Raw genomic sequence first — 19035 nt, 5'->3', positions numbered from 1 at the left:
ATTTTAATTTTAAAATTTTCTTGAAACTACAAGTTTACATAAAACACTTTTATTGCAGCCACTATTCTAGAAGCTTGGTAAGTCCTGTCACAGTCGCCAAATGCGAATGAACTGCCGAACCCTACCATCAGTAAACGGGGTATGTTCTCAACTGACTCAGTTGTTTTAACCCCCTCCCCTGTCCGCCCCAGTAGCTGAGTGGTCAGCGTGACGGATTGCCGTCCTCTGGGCCCGGGTTCGATTCCCGGCTGGGTCGGAGATTTTCTCCGCTCAGGGACTGGGTGTTGTGTTGTGTTCATCATCATTTCATCCCCATCCGGCGTGCAGGTCGCCCAATGTGGCGCCGAATGTAATAAGACCTGCGATATGGCGGCCGGACCTGCCCCGCGAGGGGCCTCCCGGCCAATGACGCCAAACGCTCATTTCCATTTCCACCCCCTCCCCTGACAGAATGACCCACTTCCTAATTCCGTACGTATATCACCAATACGGACTTGTAGCTGTCACGCCTTTGCGCTTACTGCTACGTATTTTAACGGTAAATAGCTCAGTCCTAATGGTGAGGGGTTTTAGTGAATTCAAGTTGTTAATATTTGAATACAGCACAGCTGCCACACACTCAGTTCACTTTTACTCCACTCCTACCCTCGCCATTGCACAACATTAACTATGTGCTACTTGGACGTTGCTAAGCTATTAAATTCACTTGCATGTACATTTTGACCGTTACTAGCCAGTATTTACCTAATGATTAAAGCACACTCCTTACCGGACTATTTCCCAAATGGCCTGTGATGATTGAACGGGTTCGATCCACGGCCTACAGTGCCCTATAGTTCACATGGTAGCACTGCCTACCTGAACCACTTAACTTGGTGGTGAGGTTATGTATCCAATCATCACTGCTAGCAGCAATGGATAATCATATCAGCACGGCGAGAGCACCAGACTTACCGTCGAATCCTCCAGAAAATACTTATAACTACGGTCGCCAGCTCTGAAGGAGCAAAAGAATAAATCAGTTTTTGGCTCGCTTCAAAGTAAAACAGCTTGAATTGAATTTAAACTTAATTTTGAATATTACTATTACTGAGCATTCAAGGTGATTCAACAAAGCAAATACTCTTTCAATTTCTGTGTGTTGCCTTGGTAATTACTACCAAGACTATTTATGCAACTTGGGTTAACAAATTTCTATCCTTGGACTTTATGTAATGATTTTGGATATTACTCTTTGAACAATTGATGTAGAATTGCTTAAGTGACGTTACTTAAAAAGTTACTCAGAAAAATTTAAGTTAACTATAAAATGGCGACTCTTTCTGATGTGACCATTGCTATTTTCAACCTTCTTGTACGCTAAAGTATTCTACAACAAAAATAATTGTAAGTGAAAGAGGCGATGGTGGCCTCAGTCTGATTTCACTATACTATGTTTGAGGTTACTACACTTTACAATGAACAACATGCGTCGTAATTTTACTCATAACTGTGTTCTGTCCTCTGTACTTGCATAAAAAGAAAAACTGGTTTTCTCCTTTTACATTTCTATAAAGTTCGAATTAACAATTACGAGCAGTCTTGCCTTGGATGGACGTGCCGGTGCTGGTGGTGAGATGTATGTGGATAACGCAACTCTTCACGCCTCATGCCCTTAATGGCGGCTGGAACCACGAGCCGTAGCACTCGTACAAGCTAATGCACGTTCGCCATAAAATCTGGGTGCAGGAACTCTTACAATCGGCCCCAGTGGCTTAGAGGCGGCTTCGATAACCATTCGTCGCGTTTTACTCCACAAACGGCGACGATATTCGCCTCTTCGCCATTGCACACTTTTGCGTGATCACAGTTACAAACGTCCGATCACGTCAACACTCCCCAGGCCATTCTATTGTTCTGTCCCTCTGTCTCCAGCTACCACTAGCGACGCTCGTATCACCAAGAGTGGGGCCCTTACCCTGCATTTTTATCGAAATCATTTAGTGTTTAAGACATTTTATATTTATTACCCTGGAGTTCATACCAGTCATAATGATTTACTAGTATCGCTTAACAATATTAAATAACTTATAATTAACAAGAAAAAGAATACATTTGAGTCCGAGAGCTTAGTGCATTGTCTGATGGATAGCGTGGTGGTGCCTTTCGGCTAGTTCCCGCTACTGTCAGCTCACGCTAATTCCCAATAGATGGCATCAGCGTGTGCTCCCTGACAGTCTCACGACAGCGCTCCCGTTTCCGACACGTGGGCTCCAAATTACTGGCAGCGTAACATCATTTCAGTTCCGCTACAAACCGATGGCCAACAAGAACCGATACAGTGACTGCTTGTAGGCTAGCTGCGATGGAGAGAAGCGAGGAGTGGTAGATGTTAGTCACTCCTCCTTTAGCTCACTCTCGCTAAGATTGTCCTTTTTGTAGAGAATGTAGCCACGTTGCTAATGGGCAACAGATAACTTAAGGTGAGGCTTCTGATGCATTGGTCTGGTCTACGCTGTTAGTTGCACTTTCTCCACGTGTATCCTGAACCCATCCTAGTGCCATCAGGAAGACATCAGTGTCCAAGTTTGCAGAGTCTGATGACTTCTGACCTGTCCGTTTTGGCCTGTTATTTCCCATCCCCAGCTTGGATTTTGGGTACCTCATTTAACAGCACCGCAGGCTCACTCAGACGTGTTCCTGGTTTTTGTAACTTGAAGGAGCGCAACCTTTAGTTTCCTGTGTTATGGACCACTGATCAACTGTTGCCCCAATTCTCTAATGCTCCTATGTCTGCAGAAGTTTCGCTTGGCCCACTGTTACGTTATTGCTATACAAAGATTAGACAGCTGGCAATGCCCAGTGTGGGCCAGCCTCTTAGACAGTGGGATTTTCTGCCTGTATGCTATGTTGGATTTAATCACTCTCCCAACAGACGCCGTGAGCTCACCTCATCAAGTCTCCATACTGGCGGTGGAAGTCTCGAATCTTTTGGAGAGTCACTGGATGCTCCAGGAAGTTCAGAGCATTCCCGATGATGGGCAGTGTGGGCGGCCCTGGGATGTCGACGTGGGGTTTGGTGACCCACAGCCACCACAGCACCGCCACCACGCCGGCGCAGCACCACACCGCCGACTGCACCAACAGCCACGCCCACCATGCCATGGCTCAACTGCTATCGTGGTCGCCTGAGAACAAACCTGCAGTGAGTAGCTTAGTTGGATGTAGTCGTGTTAATGGTATAAGTAGGGCTGAACATAACAAAATAAGCCTAGTTTTTGATTGAAAGTAAATATAACTTCGAAGGGGTGTTCCAACACCAATTTATGTTTTGTAACCCAGGATTACCAGGGACCACTTCTCAATAAAGAAAGATCATTGGAGGATTCCCAAACAGCAAACACTGGCCAGTAATTCTTGATGCAGGAATTCAAATACCTATAATTAGATCAAGTAGTTCTTGATGTAGGAATGCAAATACCTCTAATTAGATCAATCTCTAGATCAACATGGAACTTTAGAAAATCTAACTGGACTGAATTCTACAAAAAACGTGATAAATTGATCAGATGGACAGCCCCATTAAGAGAAAATTATGAGGCATCCGCTGGAGCAGTTTTACCAATAGCAAACAGTGTGCGCCTTGAAGGTTCTGGAAGGAATACATTCGACACTGGACTAATGACTGTGAAGAAATATATGTCCAATTTAACCACCAATGAGTGAGAAACAGGTAAGGAATTACTAAAGCACCATGATGAAGCTCGTAAAGAATGAGGGAACAAAAAACCGAGAGTCTGTATTTTACGAGGTCAAGCAGAGAGCCATGGAGTCTCTTAAAAAGTAGGAGGAAGTCGATCTCCTACCTGCAAAGACCCCGGAGTAACGCCAGACCAGATTGCAAATAGATCTCCCTCCATAGCCCCTCATATAAACCACATACAAGAGTTGTTAAGTAAAAGCTTAGCAATCTGTAGCACAAGGCATTCAACAAATCAAAGTATTCCAGGGACTTCACCTTAGATGACGCAGTGCAGCATTCGAAGAAACGAGAAAACGCAAAGCTCCAGAATTGGATGGGATACACGCAGAGTTCCTCATCAATTGTGTGAATGAGACTCGTAAGTGATTTGCGATCTTCTTCATCAGTATTATGCGGTTGGGTAACTTTCAGAAAGCCTTCAAAATAACGAGTCATTGCTATACTGAAGCCTGGCAAATCAGCGAATAAATAAAGCTGTCAGTTGTAGTCCAAGCGTATCCCTGAGATGCTGATACAAGATTTTGGAAAGAAGCAGCCTTAACAGAATCGGTCCAAAGGTCTGTGAAGATACTCCCATGCAATAAGCAGTATTCAGAAGCTTTACATGTCAAGTACTTACCTTAAACTCACACATGAAAGCTGGGCTCCAACAACTACTAAACGACGCTTTCATTGATGTTACAGCCGCTTATGATGTAGTATGGAAACGAGGAAACTCTTTTATATACTGCCATAATATAATTAGGCTCATAAGGAACATATTATGTGAGAGTTACATCTTAGTGGTCCAGGGCATGAAAATTTCAAAAAGTGGAGATTAACAACGAGTCCAGTGAATACTGAAGTTAGCTGCTTTCGTCTTCACAATAGAATGGCGAATGCAAAGCTAAATGGAACCTTTAATGGTCACGTCCTCCACCGCCAAGGCTTCCCAAGACGGGAGCTTGTCGTACAAGAAACATACAAAACTTCGCAGCAAAACTGAGATCGCGCAGTAACATCACACAGAAGCCGACTGGTTCTTTATGTGGCGCAAAACCACAACGCTTCGATGTTCTTCTTTAGGACTTGTCTACTCTGCTGCCGTATAGTGTGCATAACACGTATGAGTAGAATCCAAGTTCAGCCAGACGCAGCAGTGAGGGTAATAACAGACTGCCCCACGTTTATTCCTCTTCACTAACACGACGTCTAACGCATTTCGTACCGCCAGGTCTGTGAAGACAGAATACCATTCTCAAACACTAAGCACTTAAGATGGGCCGATTAAAAACCAGGCAACTACCCGTCATCTTGCGAATTCGCACTATTTAGCATGTGTCCAGCATTTGTAAACAGATGTGCTATTGTGTACCGTGTTTGTATGATGTAATAAGCATCTGTGAGTAATATGTATATGGACACGGTCTTTTGGACAAGGTGCTTTTGTTTTTAAATATTTTAGCGAACGTTTATGACTTTTATCCACTTGACATCTTGTGTGTGAGGTTACGGGTAGAATGGTCATATTTTACCACCCAAAGATGTTTAAGAGCTGAAGATGACAGTAAAAACTGTTGAAACCAATTGTTTTCGATAAAGAAATATTTTATGCGATCTTGGCTTTTGAATGGTTTTTAACAATTAAAATGGGGTTGCCCTTCACCACTCTTAAAATGAGAAAAATCTTTATGTCGATAGAATTCTTAACGACGCTGTCCAAGACCGTGGTTTCCATCACAGTAGTGGATTCGACATTCAATTTATTAAAATCTCGCCGACTATCCCATTCACAATAGTTGTGAGGCGTTGAGAGACTTGTGTATTTCACGGACTATCAGCGCGTGATCTGGCAAAAAAGAAAAAGAAAGGCTCCGAGGGCGTAGTGGGCTTCGGAAGCCGAACTGTGCTATAAACAGTGGAGCGCAAGCGATAATAGTTGGAAGTTTGACTGCGATCCAGGCAGTGAGGATAGTACAGCAAAACTCACAGAACCTGCAGAATGTGGATGCGTCGTTCGTCGCAATATTGTTCAGGAAATGGAAACAACAATTCTGTAAAACACCCATGAAACAGGGAATCAGTCACACAGAGAAAACCAAAGAGATAGTATGCTGGGATCGTTTCGAATCAATGCATGTGGTGTTTAATAAATATCGCTAAATATCAAATGTTCCGAAAAATGGTGTCGAAATTACAAAGCTATGTAGTTCCTCTGAACTCTTAAATTCATAAAAATGTCCTCATAGTTGAAGAAGAATGTAATAAATTCAATTCCAAAGAAGTCAAGTGACAAATCTACAGTTTAATATGTCATAACGGCAAAATACTGACCTAAATTATTTACAGACGACTGGAAGAATTGGTAACAGACGATTTCGGTGAAAACCAGTCTGGTTTCTAGAAAAATGATGGATCATGAGAGGTAATACGACTCTACTATTTATCTCAGAAGACGAAGAATCATCTATAGCATTTGTACTTTTAGAAAAAGTCTGTTTGACAATACTGATTGAAGTATGACTACGAATTATGCCCATTAAAATTCCGAAGGTGACAGGGAAAAACACAGGGAACTAAGGTGTTTTTAGCTTGTGCGGAAACCAGATTGCGGTCACGAGAGTTGAAAATGTGAAAGGGAAGCGGTAGTCGACGAAGGTGAGACAGGGGTTTCACCAATCCCAGATGTTATTTGATCTCTCCATTATAAGGCGAAATTTGCAAACGGGAGCAAAAGTTCAAAGAGAAGAAATAAAATTTTGAGATTTTGTATTTCTGTTAAAGACAAATGGTTCAAATGGCTCTGAGCACTATGGGACTCAACTGCTGTGGTCATAAGTCCCCTAGAACTTAGAACTACTTAAACCTAACCAACCTAAGGACATCACACATATCCATGCCCGAGGCAGGATTCGAACCTGCGACCGTAGCGGTCGTGCGTTCCAGACTGTAGCGCCTTTAACCGCTCGGCCACTCCGGCCGGCCTGTTAAAGACAGCAAAGAACTTGGAACGAATGGTGTATTAAAACGAGTCCACCAGATCAATATCAACACATACGAGGGTAATGAGAGTAATCGAATTAAATCACGTGACGCTGACGGAATCAGATTAGGAAATAAGACAATACAAGTAGCGGACAAGTTTTCATATCGCGGCAGGAAAAAACTGGCAGTGGCCGAAGTTCAGAGGATACAAATTGCAACCTAGCAATAGTAAGATAACCGTGTCTCAAGAAGAGAAATTAATTAATATTGAACATAAATGTTAGTATTAGGAAGACACTTCTGGAGGAATTTATCTGGAGTGTAGCCATGAACGGAAGAGAAACTTGACGAAAAACGGTTGAGGCAAATGTAGATTAAAAACTTTTAAAATGTGGTGCTACAGAAGATTGCTGAGGATTAGATGGGTAGATCGAATAACTGAAGAGGAGTACTATACGGAATTGGGATGAAAATAGCTTTGCAGGACAACTTGTAAAAGCGTGAAGGTCTACTAAAGAGACTGCTTACACCACACTCGTCCGGCTTTGGAGTATTGCTGTGCGGTGTGGGATCCGCATCAGGTGGGACTAACGGATGACATCAAAAAAGTTGAAAGAAGGGCAACTCGTTTCCTACTATCGCGAAATAGGGGAGATAGTGCCACAGACATGATACGTGAATTGGAGTGGCAATCATTCGTTGCTACGGGACCTTCTCATGAAATTTCAGTAACCACTTTCCTCCTGCCATTGGGAAAACATTCTGTTATCACCCACCTACATAAGCAAGATAAAATAAGAGAAATCAGGGCTCGCACCGAAAAATGTAAGTGCTCGTTTTTCCCGCGCGCCGTTCGAGAGTGGAACTGTAGAGAGACAGCTTGAAGGTGGTTCACTGAACCCTCTGCCAGGCACTTAATTGTGAATAGCAGAGTAATCACGTAGATGTAGATGTAAATATTTGATACTGCAAAAGTTACAGCTTTTAAATGATTACATGGTGATCGAGAATTATTTCACACGACAGGCGTCTTGTTACGCATCCAAGAGTGTCCTCAATATTGCCAGAGAGTACTCGTAATTCAGCCAGAAAGCGAGTCGCTCATAAACTTCTCCTTCGACTGTTTCTTGAGTGTTTTCAACCAGTCAGAATGCTCTCGCAAGTTGATTAGTGGGAGAGATACAGAATTTACAAATAAGGCCTGCGCTATTCGTCACGATTTTATTTTGCGAGTGCGAGAACACCAGAGAAATGTTCAACAAACGCCAGGAAAAAGGAGAAAAAATTCTACACGAATCGTATGCGACCCGCAAGCGCTGGATTTTCTGTCTAATACTTTTCGCATTTTGGAACTACCGACAACTATTTACATGATTACTTACTAGAAACGAACAAATTTATTTAATGTTACTGCGGAAACTCTTACATAATACTCATCCGTAAAAAGAACCTGTAAGTTTTCAGACACATCACCAGACTTTCCGAGAAATGACATCCACACAATCCCGAAGACAGCAAGAGCAGATAGATGTGACAACTATGGTATAGTCAGCTGAACAGATTATGCATCCAAGTTGCTCACAAGAATAATTCATATCAGAACGGAAAAGAATGATGATGGTTTGTTAGGTGACTATCAGTTTGGTTTTAGGAAAGACGAAGGCACTGCAGAAGCAGTTGTAACGTTGGGCTCGCCGATGGAAACAAAAGTGAGGAATAAACAGGGAATCTTCATAGTATTTATCTACCTAAAAAAAGCATTCATCATGTTAAATTTGTAGAAGATGTTCTTAAATCCTAGGAAAATATGTGTAAGCTATAGAGAATGACGGGTAATATAAAGTATGCACAGGAACCAAGTAGGAAAAATAGGAGTCGACGATCAAAAACAAAATGCTCGGGTTGAAAACGGTGTAAGACTGGGATGTATTCCTAGCCTCCTACTGTTCAGGCTACACATCGAAGAAGCAACGACGGAAATACAAGAAAGTATTCGATGAACAGTCGATGAAGTCCGTCCTACAGGCATTACATGCATTGATCAAAAATGATAGTGCATTGATAATGGCTAGTTTCTAGCTTAAATATAGATCTGCCAATAAAAATTCCTAAGGATGAATGATAGCTGAAATGTATTATTTACAAATACAAGAAAGGTGTTTCGTGGTAAAACAAAACGTACTTCCCTTCTTTGGACTTTTTTGACGGCCTACGTCTGTGCTATCTGGTAATGATGCCATACCCTCACAGCAATACTCCAGATAGTACGGACAAGCGTAGCATAGTCAGTCTCTCCCCATCTTCTAAGTGTTCTGCCACGACGCTTCTCTTACTCCGCAACATTATGTATGCTATAGTTCCATTTTGAGTCATTTACTTTAAATCGTTTACCAAAAATTCACATTCTCTAGATTAGTGAGATTTATCGTGTAACCGAAACTTAGCGGATTCCCTGCAGTAGCTCTCATGTGGATGACATCACACTGTTCATTAATTACGGTGAGTTGCCAGTTTCCGCACCACGCAGATATCTTATCTAAATCGTTTTGCAATTGGTCTTGAACTTCTGATGACTTGACTGTACAATAAACGACAGCATCATCAGCAAATAAACTAAGGCGGCTTCTCAGACTGTCTCCTAAATTGTTTGTATCGATAAGGAACAGCAGAGGGCCTCTGCTGTAACACTTCGCCGGGAACACCAGATATTAGTTTCGTTTTCCTCGGTGACTTTCTGTAAACTATTACGGACCGTAACCTTTGTGACACAAAACGGCAGTTCCATTGCCACAACTGAGACGATGCTGCATAGGCACCAATTTGATTAGAGGTCGCTTGTGAGGGGCGAAGTCTTCTCGATATGTAAAAATATGGAAGCAATTTGAGATCCCCTACCGATAGCACTCATTACTTCGTGAAAATAAAGAGCTATTTGTGTTTGACAAGAATGTTTTCAGAATCCGAGCTCACTATGTGTCGATAGGCCGTTATCTTTGAGTAATTCCTAGTGTCCGAAGACACTGTACGTTCCGGAACTCTAATGGAAATCGAGGCGAAGACGTTGCCTTTGTTAAGTGATATCCTACATCAAGGATATCTTGCGCGAAGTTACTCATGTTGGCAGTTGTTCTTGATTGGGATTTTTGAATATTTATTTCACCTTCATCGGCGAAGAAATGTCGGCAAAGCGTGTTTAGGAAAACTGTTTTAGGGGTACTGTCATCCGTAACATCACTATTCTTATAGCGCAGCGAAGGTATTGATTGTGTCTTGCCGCTGGTGCACTTTACGTACGACCAGAACCTTTTTCAGATTTCGAGACAGAATTTCTTTGCGGAAACTTTTAAGTGCATCTCGTATTGAAGTCCGCACTAAGTTTCGAGCTTCAGCATAAAACATCGTCAATCTGAGAGATTTTGCGTTCTTTTCAATTGGCATGTATTTTTCGTTGCTTCTGCAACAGTGATCTGACCTGTTTTGTGTGTCATGGGGGATCAGTACCATCTCTTATTAATGTCTTTGGTACATATCGCACGATTGCCGTCGACATAATTTCTCTGAATTCTAAACGATATCTGGTGTACGCTTACATAGACTGGAAGGAGTGCAGACTGTCTCTTAGGAAGGTATCGAGAGAATTTTTGTCCGCTTTTTAAAATATATATATATCATTGGCTTTGTTTTCGGTGGATTTGGATGTTACTGTATTCAGTCTTGCTACAACGACCGTGTGGTCACTGATCCCTGCATCAGTCATGGTGCTCCCTATTTGCACAACATTATTTGTCGCTGAGCGGTGAAGTATGTTTTCGCAACCATTTATATTCCGAGTGCAATAGTTCAAAATAATTTTCGTTGAAAGCATTCAGTACGATTTTATGCCCACTATTTACGATTCGCGACACAGTAATCAAAGATTCAATAAGCTCGTCTGGCTTTGGTGCCCAACAACATCATCCTGTGATATATAGGACATCAACGTAACTACGTTGTATAATGGAGACAACAGACGTAATACTTAAGAAGGCTCGACCGCTTATCGTAGTTTTTGCAATTAATACCATTTAACAAATTGGCTCGCGCAGGACTGAGAAATCAGATGCTTCCTTAGCTGAAGAAAACTGCCAGACAGGTTGAAGAGAAGCAAAACAAGAGTGGAAGAAGGTTATGGAGAGGATCTAGCCTGCGGATGTGGTGGTTAGTAGGAGACAGGGCAGCACACATGCGAGCAAAGTACAAAGAAATCTTTCAGTGCCATCTTGTAAATGACAGTTTTTCAGCACTTAGGTACCTGTTTCACACGAACTGCAAGGAATGAGGGTCTGAAATTCTGTTGTTGTTGCGATCTTCAGTCCAGAGACTGGTTTGATGTAGCTCTCCATGCTAGTCTATCCTGTGCTACCTTCTTCATCTCTGAGTAACTACTGCAATCTGTTTAGTGTATTCGTACCTTGGTCTCCCTCTACGAATTTTACCCTCCGCGCTTCGCTCCAATACTAAACTGATGATCGCTTGATGCCTCAGAATGTGTCCTACCAACCGATCCCTTCTTCTAGTCAAGTCGTGCCACAAATTCTTCTTCTCCCCAATTCTATTTAGTACCTCCTCATTAGTTATGTGTTCTACCCATCTAATCTTCAGCATTCTTCTGTAGCTCTGCATTTCGAAAGCTTCTATTCTCTTCTTGTCCAAACTACTTATCGTTCATGTTTCACTTCCATACATGGCTACATTCCATACAAATACTTTCAGAAAAGACTTCATGACACTTAAACCTATACTCGATGTTACTAAATTTCTCTTCTTCAGAAACTCTTTCCTTGCCATTGCCAGTCTACATTTTATATCGTCTCTGCTTTGATCATCATCAGTTACTTTGCTCCCCAAAGAGTAAAACTCATCTACTACTTTAAGTGTCTCATTTCCTAATCTTATTCGCTCAGCATCACCCGAGTTAACTCGACTACATTGCATTATCCTCGTCTGCTTTTGTTGATGTTCATCTTGTATTCTCCTTTCAAGACACTGTCCATTCAGCTGCTCTTCCGGGTCCTTTGTTGTCTCTGACAGAATTTCAATGTCGTCGGCAAACCTCTAAGTTTTTATTTCTTCTCCATGGATTTTAATTCTTACTCCAATTCTAAAATTCTGTGGGTTGATTTATGCAGATATGGCACAACGTATCCCTGTTTGTAGATATTTCTAGTAATTACACTGTCTGCTTAAAAAGTGTCTGATCAGCTGTTAGCGGATGTTAATGTAGTGGTACTGTGTCCTGCCTCCGCCTTTATGGCGGCATGAACTTTTTATTTAAAAATGGTTCAAATGGCTCTGAGCACTATGGGACTCAACATCTTAGGTCATAAGTCCCCTAGAACTTAGAACTACTTAAACCTAACTAACCTAAGGACATCACACACACCCATGCCCAAGGCAGGATTCGAACCTGCGACCGTAGCAGTCCCGCGGTTCCGGACTGCAGCGCCAGAACTGCTAGACCACCGCGGCCGGCCTTTTTATTTATTAGATTAATATATGTGCGTAATACTATTTAGTTATGTTTCTGTATATTTATGTACCGTGTAGGAGAAGAGACATAGTATGCCGCGGAGGCGGACTCAAAATGTTGCAAGAACCAATACCGCCGGCGGAGTGGCCGAGCGGTTCTAGGCGCTACAGTCTGGAGCCGAGCGACCGCTGCGGTCGCAGGTTCGAATCCTGCCTCGGGCATGGATGTGTGTGATGTCCTTATGTTAGTTAGGTTTAAGTAGTTCTAAGTTCTAGCGGACTGATGACCTCAGATGTCAAGTCCCATAGTGCTCAGAGCCATTTGAACCAATACCAAGCGAGTAATACGCCGTAAGAGTGTAATACAACGCCAAACAAATCCTTCCTCCAGGGACTGCGAAGGCAAGTTTCCGACTGAGTACACCGAAAGAAGATGACAGTTGTCATTCTTTTCGCGCTCCGTACGCAAAAGCAGGAGGTAAATACGAGGTACAGTGCGATGTATCCTCTGTTATTCACTTATAAGTGGTCTGGAACGCACGGACGCGACAGACCCGACAAACTCGTCTGGCAAGTTTCTCCAGCACACGCAGACACGGCCTGCTTTCGCCCACGTGCCTGCCTGAGGTGTCCAGTTAGGACGCCCTGCGGGTAACATTGTTGCGTCACAAGATCGCCTGAACCTCAGTCGAATCCACAGTCGCTGTTGCTTTGCCGTATTAGACGGTGGTCAAAAAATCTCGACCAGTTTCTAAAAAATAATCCATCCACTTGTGTAATACGCATGTATACAGTTCCGCTGTGCGGTTCGGTAGTTTTGGTGCAGCACATAAATGAGGCAGTTAATAGCAGGATTAACGGTTGTACTGCTATGGGAAGAAACAAAAATCAATGTGTGAGAGAGGAACTTGGAGTCCATGTCTTCTTTTGTTGTTTGTTTGTTTTCCACATAATTATTGTGTATTTTGTATGATTACAAAAGTTGTATTTTGTTTACATAACTAAAAATCAAGTTCCGATGTAGGAAGGAACTTCACTTGGGAACGGTGAGCCGTGGCACCATTGAGTTAGTAGAGTGTTCTGTCTGGCGCCACTGGCTCAGGTGTAGTATCGACTATCCCTCTTGGGGCCCCATTGACAATATCTATGAGGAAGAGTTGGTATCTGTGGATTGTGTCGTCAGAAAGTCTTTTTTTTTTTCCTTTATTGATTTTCGATCCCCACTCCCTCCCCCCCCCCCCCCCCACCATGGGAGAACAGGCTGACAGCTGCGTAATACGCTGCTGTACAGACGAGAGAAAAGTTAAACAAACAATTGTGAGAGAACAAAGGTATATATAAAAAATGCGACAAAACGGTGACTTTGTTAAAAACAGTAAAATAGCAGAAAGTGGCGGAATGTAAAATACAAAAACACGGCGTTCACGATGCGTGTGAAGACACACAGGGAGGAGCCATGCACAGTTAAAAAACACGGCGAAAGTCTGCTTTCTTTTCGTATGAGATAAAAACACAACTAGCGACAGTGTGGTGGCTGTTGGCAACACTGACATGGGATACATAACACTGGACACTCACTTTAACCAGCACTGTAGAGGCGACACGGCGGCAGTTTTTTCTTTGGGTGGGGGGGGGGGGAGGGGACACCCGGACCGATGAAGGGGTAAAAGCGGGGAGGAGAGGAAAGGGAAGAAAAGGGGTTGGAGGGAGGGGACATAGAAAAAAGGGGGGCTGGAAGGACGCCAGAAGGAGTGGGAAAGACAGTGGGGGGGTGAGCAAAGGACTCGGGGGAGAGAAGGGAGGTAGAGAGAGGGTAGGCGGGGAAGAAACAGGATGGAAGGGGGAGAGTCAGAGAGTCTTTGCTTGCCTACATATATACGACGTTCGCTGGCCCGAGAGGGAGGCACGAAGTTTGGGGATTGGTGGTAGCGTCGCGACGAGAGGTGGTCACGAGGTCCGAGCGGCCGAAGCTACGAGCTGCACAAGGAGGGCCTGCGCAGAGCGAAGATACCGGGGTACTTGACCGGGGTCAGTGTCGACTACAAGCAGCAGGCCGACATCCCGTCGGTGGTTGGCAACATTCGTGCCGGACGACCGCTCGTGCGCTGGCTGCCCCCTTCTGCCTTGCTTTCATCGGCACCACTCAGTAACTGCTGCGACGTACCGTGGATCCATGGAACTGCTTGCTTTAAAGGGGAGCAACTTTCTGTAATCCTCGTGGTGATTTGTTTCACTATTCTCCTTATTATTATCATATCGGTACTGGACCATCAGAATTTCACTCGATCGGCTCTTTGGTCGTAGATATAGGCAGTGGTATTGTACTAAGACACTAGTGGTCGTTTGTGGTTTCTCCCGCTATTATATGGCCTTTCCTTTCTCATTTGCTCCCGATAATTAATGTTCTAATTAATCAGCTCTTGGCCGTAAATAAAGCCAGAACATATTTGGAAGGAGAAACAGCATTGGTCGTATTTTTTTTTTTTTGTTTTATTATCCGCAAAATCGATTTTCGGTCACTTGGTGACCATTCGCAGTGCTGTACTATACAATTAAAATTGGTAGGCACTGGTATCAACAAGCTTAGAGCGATCACATAAACAGTTTATATTTATTTACGTACTACGCAAATAAGTAATAAAAAATGGGGCTTCCTATTTTCTCCCTTCAAGCTAGACAACTTTCGTTCTTTGTAGTTTTTTCGTTTTACGCTTATTTCGTGAGATATTTGGCCCGGTCACGATCAATAGACCACCCTGTATTGTTAAATAAACAGGTTGTGTGAAAAGAAAGTTATACTGGTGGGTCCACCCTCCAACGTTATCCTTAATTGCATTAAGTACCACGTATCAAACGGCTCGACCGATCTGGCTGATTTTGTTGTTATTGTTGTTGTCGTTGTTTATGTTGTGTTGTAATTGTCGTGACAAGATTTGTATGAAAGAAAATTTTTGCAAAATCCACCGGCAAAGTCGGAAATGTGGATGTTATTTTTATATGAAAACCTCAGTTATAGAAGTATGACTGTCTGTTTGACAGTTCTGGTGTCACAAGTTTCCATGACAATAACAACTGAATATTGATAGTTTGCCACAAACAATACGAGTGAAAGCGATATTGCAGTGCACTATCAGTGGTGATATCTTTGGTGTGTTTTAAAGATTGAATACGTAACGTGTATCCACAGGACATGTGGCCTGTATTTGAAGAAATGTCATGATGATCTCTCCATTGGCAATAGATTCTGGAATAGTCCCCCATTTGGATCTCCGGGAGGGGACTGCCAAGGGGGAGGTTACCATGAGAAAAAGATTGAATAATCTACGAAAGGATAACGTTCTACGAGTCGGGGCGTGGAATGTCAGAAGCTTGAACGTGGTAGGGAAACTAGAAAATCTGAAAAGGGAAATGCAAAGGCTGAATCTAGATATAGTATGGGTCAGTGATGTGAAGTGGAAGGAAGACAAGGATTTCTGGTCAGATGAGTATCGGGTAATATCAACAGGAGCAGAAAATGGTATAACAGGTGTAGGATTCGTTATGAATAGGAAGGTAGGGCAGAGGGTGTGTTACTGTGAACAGTTCAGTGACGGGGTTGTTCTAATCAGAATCGACAGCAGACCAACACCGACAACGATAGTTCAGGTATACACGCCGACGTCGCAAGCTGAAGATGAACAGATAGAGAAAGTGTATGAGGATATTGAAAGGGTAATGCAGTATGTAAAGGGGGACGAAAATCTAATAGTCATGGGCGACTGGAATGCAGTTGTAGGGGAAGGAGTAGAAGAAAAGGTTACAGGAGAATATGGGCTTGGGACAAGGAATGAAAGAGGAGAAAGAGTAATTTAGTTCTGTAGCAAGTTTCAGCTAGTAATTGCGAATACCCTGTTCAAGAATCACAAGAGGAGGAGGTATACTTGGAAAAGGCCGGGAGATACGGGAAGATTTCAATTAGATTACATCATGGTCAGACAGAGATTCCGAAATCAGATACTGGATTGTAAGGCGTACCCAGGAGCGGATATAGACTCAGATCACAATATAGTAGTGATGAAGAGTAGGCTGAAGTTCAAGACATTAGTCAGGAAGAATCAATACGCAAAGAAGTGGGATACAGAAGTACTAAGGAATGACGAGATACGTTTGAAGTTCTCTAACGCTATAGATACAGCAATAAGGAATAGCGCAGTAGGCAGTACAGTTGAAGAGGAATGGACATCTCTAAAAAGGGCCATCACAAAAGTTGGGAAGGAAAACATAGGTACAAAGACGGTAGCTCCGAAGAAACCATGGGTATCAGAAGAAATGCTTCAGTTGATTGATGAAAGGAGGAAGTACAAACATGTTCCGGGAAAATCAGGAATACAGAAATACAAGTCGCTGAGGAATGAAATAAATAGGAAGTGCAGGGAAGCTAAGACGAAATGGCTGCAGGAAAAATGTGAAGACATCGAAAAAGATATGATTGTCGGAAGGACAGACTCAGCATACAGGAATGTCAAAACAACCTTTGGTGACATTAAAAGCAACGGTGGTAACATTAAGAGTGCAATGGGAATTCCACTGTTAAATGTAGAGGAGAGAGCAGATAGGTGGAAAGAATACATTGAATGCCTCTATGAGGGTGAAGATTTGTCTGATGTGATAGAAGAAGAAACAGGAGTCGATTTAGAAGAGATAGGGGATCCAGTATTAGAATCAGAATTTAAAAGAGCTTTGGAGGACTTACAGTCAAATAAGGCAGGACAGCGAGAAATTTACTATCGGGATTGATGGTCACGAAGTCAATGAAGTTAAGGAATTCTGCTACCTAGGCAGTAAAATAACCAATGACGGACGGAGCAAGGAGGACATCAAAAGCAGACTCGCTATGGCAAAAAAGGCATTTCTGGCCAAGAGAAATCTACTAATATCAAATACCGGCCTTAATTTGAGGAAGAAATTTCTACGTCTGTAGTACAGCATTGTATGGTAGTGAAACGTGGACTGTGGGAAAACCGGAAGAGAAGAGAATCGAAGCATTTGAGATGTGGTGCTATAGACGAATGTTGAAAATTAGGTGGACTGATAAGGTAAGGAATGAGGAGGTTCTACGCAGAATCGGAGAGGAAAGGGATATGTGGAAAACACTGATAAGAAGGGACAGGATGATAGGACATCTGCTAAGACATAAGGGAATGACTTCCATGGTACTAGAGGGAGCTGTAGAGGGCAAAAACTGTAGAGGAAGACAGAGATTGGAATACGTCAAGCAAATAATTGAGGACGTAGGTTGCAAGTGCTACTCTGATATGAAGAAGTTTGCACAGGAAAGGAATTCATGGCGGGCCGCAACAAACCAGCAAACCAGTCAGTAGACTGATGACCAAAAAAAAAAAAAAAAAGATTGAACTGATGGAGCTTCGTGGTAATGTGGTGTTGCGAACACTGAATTGACTTCAGTTCGTGGTTTATTTCTGTGGAAAAAATGCCGCCAGTGAGACGTCGGAATATCGGAAGGTGTACGCGCAGCGCAAGCCAGCTACATGGTTGCCGAGTCAACAAGACTGACGAAGAGCGTAGACAGCGCTTGGAGGCAAATGGAATACAAATATCTGAAGCGCGATCCGTTACGACTCCGGAACTTTGATTTCAGATTGATTCTATTTCAATAAATTCATGATGTTACAGAAATTATTTTGTTTCAGTTTACACGATTTGAAGGAAAGATTCGGTTGGGTGAATGCCTTCGCGACTAACTATCGGCAGACAAGGTACAGCTTCAACCATTGTAGATATAGACAATGGTGTCATATAATACTAAATACAAACTGTTTTATCGTCTGCGAGAAAGAACACGTTAAGCTGTGAGAAATGTGCGGTTTTGTTTTCCTTTTCGCAGTCAATTTTTTACATAAAACAGGAGAAAGTGTTTATGGCTAAATTTATGATCCACTTCGTAGATTAAAACAACGCGAAACACTGTCATTAAAGCAATTATCCTCACAGATTCAGCAGCTGGCAAGGTACTAACTCGTGCACTAGCGACCCCAATCGATTTACCCACACACTTTGACTTCTTTTCCTAATCAATGTTCCGTTTGGAATTGTTGTTGTTGTAGCGGTCTTCAGTCCTGAGACTGGTTTGATGCAGCTCTCCATGCTACTCTATCCTGTGCAAGCTTTTTCATCTCCCAGTACCTTCTGCAACCGACATCCTTCTGTATCTGGTTAGTGTATTCATCTCTTGGTCTCCCTCTACGATTTTTACCCTCCACGCTGCCCTCCAGTACTAAATTGGTGATCCCTTGATGCCTCAGAACATGTCCTATCAACCGATCCCTTCTTCTAGTCAAGTTGTGCCACAAACACCTCTTCTCCCCAATTCTATTCAATACTTCATGTGATCTACCCATCTAATCCTCAGCATTCTTCTGTAGCACCACATTTTTAAAGATTCTATTCTCTTCTTGTCTAAACTATTTATCGTCCATGTTTCAATTCCATACATGGCTACGCTCCATACAAATACTTTCAGAAACGACTTCCTGGCACTTAAATAAATACTCGATGTTAACAAATTTCTCTCCTTCAGAAAAGCTTTCCTTGCCATTGCCAGTCTACATTTTATATCCTCTCCACTTCGACCATCATCAGTTATTTTGCTCCCCAAATAGCAAAACTCCTTTACTACTTTAAGTGTCCCATTTCCTAATTTAATTACCTCAGCATCACCCGACTTAATTCGTCTACATTCCATTATCCTCGTTTTGCTTTTGTTGATGTTCATCTTATATCCTCCTTTAAAGACTATCCATTCTAGAATGAGATTTTCACTG

At 42.6% G+C, this 19035-nt stretch overlaps 1 protein-coding gene across 5 annotated transcripts in view; it reads right to left on the bottom strand.

Moving 5' to 3' along the window:
• LOC124551162 (cytochrome P450 4g15-like) overlaps positions 1-19035 on the bottom strand; it is a 166439-nt gene that overhangs the window by 131060 nt on the left and 16344 nt on the right. For 3 of the 5 annotated variants that reach the window (XM_047126135.1, XM_047126138.1, XM_047126139.1), the window contains exon 2: positions 2930-3167. In XM_047126135.1, the coding sequence (XP_046982091.1) occupies positions 2930-3139 (210 nt within the window). In that variant the 5' untranslated portion in view covers positions 3140-3167. Of the gene's footprint in view, positions 1-2929; positions 3180-19035 lie in introns of all 5 variants that reach the window. The other 2 variants (XM_047126136.1, XM_047126140.1) reach the window with 1 other exon arrangement.

This window comes from Schistocerca americana, chromosome 9 (assembly GCF_021461395.2).
Source record: "Schistocerca americana isolate TAMUIC-IGC-003095 chromosome 9, iqSchAmer2.1, whole genome shotgun sequence".
Classification (NCBI taxonomy): domain Eukaryota; kingdom Metazoa; phylum Arthropoda; class Insecta; order Orthoptera; family Acrididae; genus Schistocerca; species Schistocerca americana.
The sequence above is the reverse complement of the archived record's forward strand: the minus strand, read 5'-3'. Positions and strand labels throughout refer to the sequence as shown.